The sequence below is a fragment of the Neolamprologus brichardi genome, chromosome 6, assembly GCF_056152115.1.
Source record: "Neolamprologus brichardi isolate AB-2024 chromosome 6, ASM5615211v1, whole genome shotgun sequence".
Classification (NCBI taxonomy): Eukaryota; Metazoa; Chordata; class Actinopteri; order Cichliformes; family Cichlidae; genus Neolamprologus; species Neolamprologus brichardi.
Window position 1 is genome coordinate 6311094 of NC_142109.1, and position 10021 is coordinate 6321114.

General features: G+C 39.3%; 1 protein-coding gene across 1 annotated transcript; it reads right to left on the bottom strand.

Annotated features, from left to right (window-relative positions):
- Positions 1–1515: 1515 nt before the first annotated feature.
- LOC102787407 (cytokine receptor common subunit beta-like) lies at positions 1516–9773 on the bottom strand. The gene is made up of 15 exons (XM_087841547.1): positions 9752–9773; positions 8660–8861; positions 8445–8556; positions 8237–8327; positions 7487–7574; positions 7234–7367; positions 6867–7071; positions 6456–6567; positions 6259–6349; positions 5906–5990; positions 5677–5810; positions 5294–5522; positions 3979–4063; positions 3793–3865; positions 1516–3285 (listed from the first exon to the last, which is right to left on the bottom strand). Exons 2-15 carry the CDS (start codon positions 8748–8750, stop codon positions 2305–2307), a joined length of 2511 nt encoding a protein of 836 aa, XP_087697673.1. The 5' UTR covers positions 8751–8861; positions 9752–9773; the 3' UTR covers positions 1516–2304.
- Between the last annotated feature and the right edge of the window lie 248 nt (positions 9774–10021).

The following is a 10021-nucleotide window of genomic DNA, read 5'->3' on the forward strand; positions in this document are numbered from 1 at the left end:
CATAACGTATGTGTATTCCGTTACTCCCCAACAGAGATGGGCAGTAATGCGTTACTTGTTACTTCAGGTAACGAGTAAAGTAAGGGATTACTATTGCAAAAACGGTAATTAGATTACCGTTACTTTCCCGTAGGAACGCTGCGTTACTGCGTTACTGCGTTACTAAAACTGTGATTTTTTTGCAAGAATGTCTCATGACAGTGACGTAAGCGAGTGCGTTGTTTGTGACAACAGCTGTGTGCAGATCAACAGTGGATTATATATTGAGTGCGGGAGAGAGTATGAGCGTGCAGCGTTTAAAGCGTGGAAGTACTGACCTTATTTTGAGTTTGATTCTATAAAAAGTGACAAAAACATTAGTGTCCGTTGTGCGTGGGAAGAAAACTTCTTTTTACCTAAACTTCCAAGCAAGCACCAAGTGCGCTACCACGTAATGGGAAATTCACAGAGAAACTCGCGGATTCTTCCACTGACCGCTGCGGCACACCTGCACCAGGGTAAACCTCCGCCTACCCACTCCTGCTTTACAGGTCTTTGACTTTATTTATTTTCTGCTGTGTTTTACTTGCATCTATTTGAAAGAGTGAGTGTAAACACAAAAAAAATTATTTTATGTGCTGGAATGTGCAGAAAATAGGTTTAAATGTTAAACTAATTTCTTCCAGTCAGAGAATGTTGCATATAATTAAATTTTTGCTTGATGCATAAAGTTAAAAGATTAAAACTAATAAAACAAGTTTTAAAAAGAGACTTTTCAATTTGATTACATTTTGTATGATGGATTATGTAGAAAAAGTAGAATTGGGCTGAAAGATCTATCACTTTATCACCTATTCAGGTTGTAAATCATGTTTTTAAAAAGTAACTAAGTAATTAATTACTTTTGAAAATAAGTAATTAGTAAAGTAATGGGATTACTTTTTGGGGGAAGTAATCGGTAATTAGTTATTGATTACTTTTTTCAAGTAACTTGACCAACACTGCTCAGAAGTTATAACGCTGTATTTACCTTCATCCGGTTGCTTGAAAGTAGTGACGGTGAAAATCGCTAGGCTTCAAAATGACACGTCAGAAACCAGCTGATGATGTCACCGTATTTACGTCCTGTTTTGGGAGTGTTGTGGGAGTTAATGTCTTATTAAACATGGAAGGAATTGTTTATAACTACTGCTGTGAGTAAAATATTTAGTCTCAAGTATGTTTGTTGAAAGGGTTCGTATACATTTCACATTTTCTTCTCCAAGAAAAAATGAAATCTTTCATCACTTCTTCTCAAACAGACGTCAGAGCGAGAACCACGTACTGACATGACTGCCGCAAAAAACAGCGGCAGCAGTGACGCTGGTCAATCCTCGGATTCCCAAGATTCATCATATGTGCCAGTGTCAGCGTGGAGCCTTGTCTCCTCGCTCCCACAACCCTGGACAAACGACAGGGACGAGGAAGAGGCGGGTCTCCCGACATCGATGCATCAGAGTGGGCATGGCCACAGAAAACACAGGAACAACTTTGTGTTAAAGATGATGAGTATGTATATTTATTTTAAAAAAAGTAAAATTCTTAAAAAAAACAAAAAACCAAATGCAAACTCTTATATAGATCAGTAATGTTAAGAAGTAAACTTTATGTTAGCTGCCATTCAAATGTAAGTTAGAAATGTTACTGTTTATTTGACATGGGACAGATGATGGCGACAGACACAGCTGTTATTATTCTGCTGTTGTCCTTGGGGCTGGCACAATATCAAATTTTTCACAAGACATATCTATACCAGTCTATATCTAGGCATTTCATCTTCAAATATCCTGATTATGGTTAATATGTGATTATCATGATACCCTCTAAATGACATCAGTTCACACACTATACAGATAACACAACTATCTCAGCTATCTGGAACTTACATTTGTTTACCAACATTTGTTTCAGTACAATAAGCTACATGCCATTTAGATGATCTCACTAAAAACACAATAAAAATGCAAACACTTTTATTATTATAACCACATTATTATTAATTTGAGTTTAGTTTCTCATTAGATAATGCATTTCTTTTTTAACAGTAGAAATATCTGATGTAACAATTCACTTTTAAAAGCAAGGTTATAGTGAACAGTTCTGATATGTGAAACATAATTTTACATAACTATGAAAATAAAAGAAAATACATTTAACGTTGCTGAAAAACGTGAAGTAGATAAAGTTTTATGTGATGTTACATTTTCCTGAGAACTGACTGACTGTGATGACTCCTCCATGTGCTACATGCTATTTTGTCCTGCTAGTTGAGCCTGCTGTCTGTTCTCAGCCCTCCTCCTGTTTCACTGGCATATATCCATCACCAGAGGGCTCCACCGACCTGCCTGTTGACATCAGAGCAAACCCCTGTGTCATGCGACCTGGCTGGAGCTGCAACGCTGGACTCAGACGTGGCCCAGGCAAGTTCAGAGGCAGTTGTGGAAAAGAGAGCAGGGAGCATGGTAAAGCACTGAAAGGATGAGGTGGAAACAGGAAGCGTGTAGATTCAGTGGACTTATCAGCATCCTCCATGCCCTCATCCTGACTCAGCTGCTCCTCTCCCCCACTGCTAACACCTGAATCCATGCTGGGAAGCTCCGGGCTGTCAGCCTGCTGTTTCTCCACTCGCTCATAATCAGAACAAACCTGGATAGACTTGCCAAACACACCTCCGCTGCTTCCAAACAGCCTCTGAAAATCAGCTTTTTGTTCATTCCCTCCCTCCTTCTCTTCCTCAGCCTCAGGTTCCTCATCATGGCTATCAGTCATATTGATGCTATCTGCCTCCATGCTCTCTTCACTGACCTCTTCACAACTGCACATGCCTGAATCTAGACTCTGCAGCCTAAATCGATCATTGTCGAGCCTCTCAGTTTTCTCGTAGTCTGAAATCACCTGCACTGGCTCACTGTTACTGCTGCCTTTGAGCAGCAACATTAACATCTCCTTTTCTTTCTCTCTCGCTTCATCGCTTTCCTGTTCTGCGCTTTTTCCTTCGCCCTGAGCACCAACAGGACCATAAGGCGTGTCAGCCGCACAGGGCTTCAGATTCCCAGCAGTGAGTGAGGAAATAGGAGGAGGGCTACAAAGCTCAGAGTAACTTGGGTTAGTGAAGGTGGAGCTGGTGGAGTCATAGCTGCCTTTGTTCAACACCATCTTCTCATCTGGCTCGTAGGCCACAGCAGCATCAACAGGTGAGGTTAATTCTACAGTGATCATTTCCACTGATTTTAAGAATGAGTGAAAGTATTCACTGGGGAACCCACTCTGGAGGAGAGAAAGTCACAGAACAGAAGAGATTAGAAAGATTTGAAATATACAAGATATTCAATCTGCACTTTAATGGAATTAAATAGGAAAGCATCAGGTGTTTGGGGTGCTTCACTCAAACTTTAGTGAATTTGAGTTGCTTGGATCATAAAGGTCATAAGTCTGTGGCTGGATCAGTGAGTCACTTTGTCTGTCTGGTTCCACCTCCCACAGAGTTCACATCTATCTGCAATGCTCTGTCTTTTTATGGTACATGTTGTGTTGGTCAAGCTAATGTAGCTTGGTTTTTAAGCTAGATTAGCTTATTTTGTTTTGCTTCTAGACTCATTAAACTCTCTGTAGCTCCCTGCTAATATATGATAATAATTTGATTTACTGCAAACAAATTCACCACAGTATTTCATAAATACTATGTTTACTGCCCTGAAGTGGCCACAGTATTATCAAATGCATGGAATAATAACATGTTATAACAGAGGAAATATCTGCGGTTCATATGCTTACCTGGATTTCTCGCAGGAAGGATTTTCCTGGGTCTGGTATGGGTGGACCTTTGATTTTCTTTATTATGTAAACCCTAAAAAAATAAAAAATTAACCAGAGTTGTCAGAAAATAACTTAAGTAAATCAAATTAGAAGAAGGTATAATAATATTATTTGCTATAGAAACTTGTGTCTGTGTGCACGTACCGGGTGGTTTTGTGAGTGCTTAAGAGCAGGCCTGCCAGCAACACCACCACACCGACTATCGTTACAGGAACAACAAATGTATTACCTGAAAAATACGGGACAGAACAGGTCACAGTGGCTCAGAAACATGAGAAAACTGGGTCATACAGCCAAGTCCAGGAGACACAGACAAGTTTGCTTCTGCAGGCCGATACAGTGAATTTTAATAGAAATCAAGATGTGACTGTGATTTATTAATCAAGAGACTAAGGATAAATTTTGCATGAAGTGCATGGGATACAAAAATACAGACATTTTCACTTATGCCCTTGATTTAATTATTATTACTAATCCATGAGTGCAAATCTTTGACTGTCTGAAGTCAGAAACCTTCAAAATGCCATTTCTTCCCTTTACTGCAGCCTCCTTCAGTTGCTGTTTGTTTCTGGATCTTTCTTCTTTTGTCTTCACTAAGTGAAAAGTACGCCATGTTGGGCTGGGGTCACGTGACCGTTTTGTCCTTTTATGAACATCTCTGTTCCTTTTGCTGCATGTTTTGGGTCATTACAGGCCCATCCTGTGAGTTTGTAATATTTGACTGAATCAGAAAATAAAGTATTGTTGTTGCTGTAGCTGCTCTGTAAGCATTCATCAGTAAAGACCAGCTAACTATTTCCATCAGCAGCTTCATGCCAGTGCCATGAAGCTGCTGAGTTGTTGATGTGACAACCCTCTAATTGTTGTAGGACCTCTATGATAAGTCTCTTTTGGTTTTTAGCCCATTCAAGGCCTTGCACTGGTGCCCCATATGGACTGCATATTTTATGTCCCCATGAAAAACTACCGAATGGAAACTAAACACTTTGATCAACTCAAGGAAACAGTCCAGATGTGGACATTGATGCTTTGAATCTGAGAATTAATGTAGTTGTAATATTGGTAGTATGTGTTATTGTTGTCTGCCGTTTATCTTCTTCTCGGCAGTTAACTAGTCTCACTCTGTTTGCAGTGGACTGATCGCTCCTACCTCATAACGACCGGCTATTATTTCTTCGTTTCTGAAGTATTCCACTTTTTTTGGTGACAAAGTCCTATTGACTTTGAATTGAGAGCCAGCCCTCTCTCTCACCACTCTGGTGAGTTAAATTACAGCATCAGACATTTTTCACAATGACTTCTTCCCCTCTATGCTGTGTATTACACACCAACACACTTTAAACTTTTTCCCATATACATAATTATTCCATACTGCAGTAATCATGCTCAGCATGAATGAATTGGAAAGGTTTTGACTTTGGTATGTTATGTTAAACAAAACATTTTGAGATAAATGTACCTGATGGTGGTTCTTTTTTCCCTACTGGTGACTCCCATGATGCAGTGGGGCTCCAGTCACTCCAGGCTCCCTCAAGTTGAGGTTCAACAGACCGCACACGAACTCGTGCCTCGTACCTCTCGCCTTGTATCAGCAAATCTTGCTCCAGCTCTGCCTTGCATCCCAGCTGTATCTTGCACTCCACCTCTTCATTGCACTGAATGCCAAGTTTTTTGCACACAGCAGGATCCTGACACAAAAAAAGCAGTGTGGAGTTGTGGATGAATATTGCTTGGATTTCACACGGCCACAAGGTTGTCATTTAAACGTGCACTTTTAAGATCACTCAGCTCAACTTAACTCACTTAAACTTGTTCACATTGTGTCACAAAATCTAAACTTACACTCCATGACTGATCCTGCTTCTTCCACTGCAATTCACTTCTGTATGAACGGATCCTTTCATGTTCAGGGACTTGGGACAACCAGGAGACAGACGTGAAGTTGACTTTTGGCTCTGGAGGAGGATTCACCTTTACTGCAAGATGACACACACAGTTGTTTTAGGTCACCATGAATAGCTCGCACTGTAAATCACAAAGAGCCAGTATTTATACTGTAGATTACACTCACTGTGACAGGATGGCTTGAAGGAAGTAATTACACTCTTCATTTGGTTGCAGCTCAGATTAAGGGACAACTCATGGAAAGACAGAAACTGGAAAACAATGTTTTAAAATATTTACTGTTAGAAAACATTTATTACGGAAGTTTCTGTCTGGCAAACTTCAAAGGGGGCTTAACAAAAGCTTAATTTTTTCCAACGACAGAAAAACTATTTGGAAGGAGTCAATGACTGCCCCGAGAATGTTACTTTCTACTTTCTGCAGAATATTAGTTCTGACTTCTAAACTACAAACTGAGATATAGGATATATGATTTTATCTCGGTGGCGCTACAATAACTTGATTTGTTCACACACTCACAGTGTATTCCATTTCAAAGATCAGGGAGCACTTCTTTAGCGCTGGTCTGGAGACATCAACAGATTTTAGGTCACAGGAAGCGCTGTAAGAACTGAGAAACAGTATTAATCTCTTTTTGGTGCACATGATGACAGGTGTGATTTATGTTATGTGAGTTTTATGTGTTGAGGATTTCTCTTTGTGACTGAGATCCTTACATGTAGCGAGATTTATATTGAGCATGTATGGTGCATGCAGTGTCATCAGACACGTATTTGCTGTTCCACAAACAGGTGATGTTTCTATTGTAGTCAGTGTAGCAAGTGAGATCTGTGAGAATTAAAACAGGAGAGACATTTTCACTTTCCTATCTTGGAGCTGCATGTCATTTACATAAACAGAGAATAACAACGGTACTGACTGTACTGACTATGACTTCATCAGGTAAAACAAATACAGATTTTCTGTGGGCTTTAGTTGCTCTTATAAAATGTGTGTCCTTGTTGTACTGAAACAGAAGACAGAGCCGATCACGTTAGCTTAGAAAAATGAGAGAAGGCAGGACTGAGAACTCTACAGTTTCTTAAACTAAACTATTTGGCTTTGGAGCCATTTGGCAAAAAAAGTACCTGATGGTGGTTTTCTTTTTCCTACTGGTGACTCCCATGATGCAGTGGGGCTCCAGTCGCTCCAGGCTCCCTGTTCAAGTTCAAGTTCAACAGACCGCACACGAACTCGTACCTCGTACCTCTCGCCTTGTATCAGTTTGTCTGGCTCCAGCTTTGCCCTGCACTCATACTCGCACTGAATTTTTTTTTTCTGCACGGTGGGATCCTGACAGACAGAAAGATTTTTATATCACTTCATTTACTCTTGCTATGAATTCACACAAACACAGGGCAGGGATCATGTGTACACACTATTTAAACGTGCACTTTCAGGATCTCGACTTCATACCCAAACTCATTCACATTGTGATACAAAATCTAAACTTACACTCCATGACTGATTCTGCTGCTTCCACTGCAATTCACTTTCGTATGAACTGATCATTTCATGTTCGGGGTCTTGGGACAACCAGGAAACAGAGGTGGCGTTGACTTCTGGCTTCGAAGGAGGATTCACCTTTACTGTAAGAGTGTGCACATGAACACACACACACACGAATCACACAAATATGTTCCATGGGCTCCGTAAATAGGTCATATTGTAAGTAACAATGAGGTAGTATATCATAGGTTACACTCACTGTGACAGGATGGCTTGTAGGAAGTGATTAGACTCTGCTTCATATGAGCACAGCTCAGATTCATGGACAACACATGGAAAGACACAAACTGAAAGAAATTGTTTTGAAAAATTAAATAAAATGATCCAAAACTAGTGAAGATCTAAATCAATTGGTAAATTTAAAATGTTTTGATTTAAATCTACAGATAATAGTTTCGATGTAAATCTATAAGTGATGTATATATGCTTGAGGCTTGAGGTTTTCCTTGGTGTCACAGAGTGAAATTCAGATTGTGATCACAAGGGTGGGACCAGTTATGCTTCTTCTTCATTTTTGACATATTATTATTTCATATGTGCAGGTATACCCGCACATATTAGAAAAAAGGGGTCCAGAATGCTCTCTCAGTTTAGCTTCTACGTTTTGAGAAATTAGTATTTTCACTTTCTTGTCAGGAATACTGATAGTCTGTGTCTGCACAGAGGCCATAATTAGCTTTAATTTCACTTCATGTGCAGAAAAGTAAAAATAAAAAAGAAGCCTGATCCTGTCTGGGTTATACTTCCTGAAATTCTTACATAGATACTCTAATATAAAATGGAAAGCAGTGTGCTTTAAATGTCCTGCTGGCCATATGCTCATCACAGGATTCTTCACATCTGTCTATACCTTAAAAAGCAGATGATTCTTTTTTTCTCTCTTGTGCAGATTTTAAACATATTTTTAATAAACAGGGTATCCACCAATGCTAGTTGTTTACACACTCACAGTGTATTCCATTTCAAAGATGAGGGAGCACGCCTTTAGGTCTGGTCTGGACATGTCAACAGACTTTAGGTCACAGGAAGTGCTGTAAGAGCTGAGAAGAAGAATATTCATTTGATTTTGCTGTAGATGATGTTACTGATGACATTTGTGACTCGTGTATTGTAGGTATTATGCATCTAGGTTTTCTTTTTGTGACTGAGATCCTTACACGTAGCGAGATTTATATTGAGCATGTATGGTGCATGCAGTGTCATCAGACACGTATTTGCTGTTCCACAAACATGTGATGTTTCTATTGTAGTCACTGTAGCAAGTGAGATCTGTGAGAATTAAAACAGGAGAGATTAAATGAAAATGAGTAAATATGTCAAACAACAGATCTTAAAATCAGTTAAACATGAATAAAGAGGAATAAAGACTAACTCTCTGGAAGCCTGGGACACTCATCACTTCTGCAGAGCAGCAGCACAGGCAGCAGTATAAACAGGGAAAGGCTTTTCTTATTTCTCTCCATTAAGTCGACAGTTTTCTTTCTTAGAGGCTGCTGGGATGGTGACTCGTGACTGTGACTGGACGACTTGAAGGACTGTAGTTGGTTTAGGTATTGACTGACTGCTTTCTGATTCTTCACATAAAATAAAATGTTACCATGTTAGCATCATGATTAGAGACGACACAGTTTTATTTCTCCAAACAGTCAGACATCAACCCACATAGAAGAAAAACAGTTGGCTACAAATAAACACAGAATAAACAGAGGACGGAACAACAGAAGTACAAGTGTTTCAGATCCTGCCTCAGTTTGTAAAACTAAAAGCAGTGATGATGTAATCAATTCAATTCAATTCAATTCAATTCAATTCAATTTTATTTATGTAGCGCCAAATCACAACAAATGTCGCCTCAAGGCGCTTCATAATCCAGACTCCTACTGTGTATACTAAGGAGCACTTAAACTTACTGTGTTTTAATTTACTTTCATCCATTTTCTCCTACTTATCCGATCTAGCATCGCAGCGATGAAAGCTAGAGTCTATCTCAGCTTGCACGGGTCGAGGGGTAAGGTGCACCCTGGACAAATCACTTTACTATATAATACAAAGTGCTGTTCAGCAACTGTTATTGTGGTTTGGAGACATCTACATAAAATGAAATTGAATTGAAATCATAATTTACATGAAGCGCTTCAAAAATTAATGTTTGTGGTCTTTTCTTTCAGACATGCATCTCTACCACAGCCTCACAAACTGTTGGCTGCTCGGTTTGTGTTCACTTGGTTTGATCTGCTCCACCATGTCAAATCAAATAAAACTGATACATAAATAACAACAACCTGATCTCCTGGATGTTTTCTTACACAAAAGAAATTTGCACTTAATCTTAAACTGAACAACATTCAGTAAAACATTTTTAATGTTGTAATTGTAATAATACAATTATTTTATAAAAATAATAATAGCTGTATATTAAAGCACAGACGCTGTCCATTGAAAGACTTCAGTCAGTGACACTTACCTGCTGGCTGAGCTGCAACTGATCTGCTTCCAACTGCTGACTTAATTTCCCCTGATATCCTGTCAAAGAGCATCACATGAGGGTGTTACTTTGTTTACGTATCAAATGTAACCAACTAAACTGACAAGACAAAAAAGGCAGATGAATTCTGTGAGGTTACAGCCAGAACTACAACACACACACACACACACACACACACACACACACACACACACACACACACACACACACACACACACACCACTATTTCTAAGTATTAGCAGTAGCTCC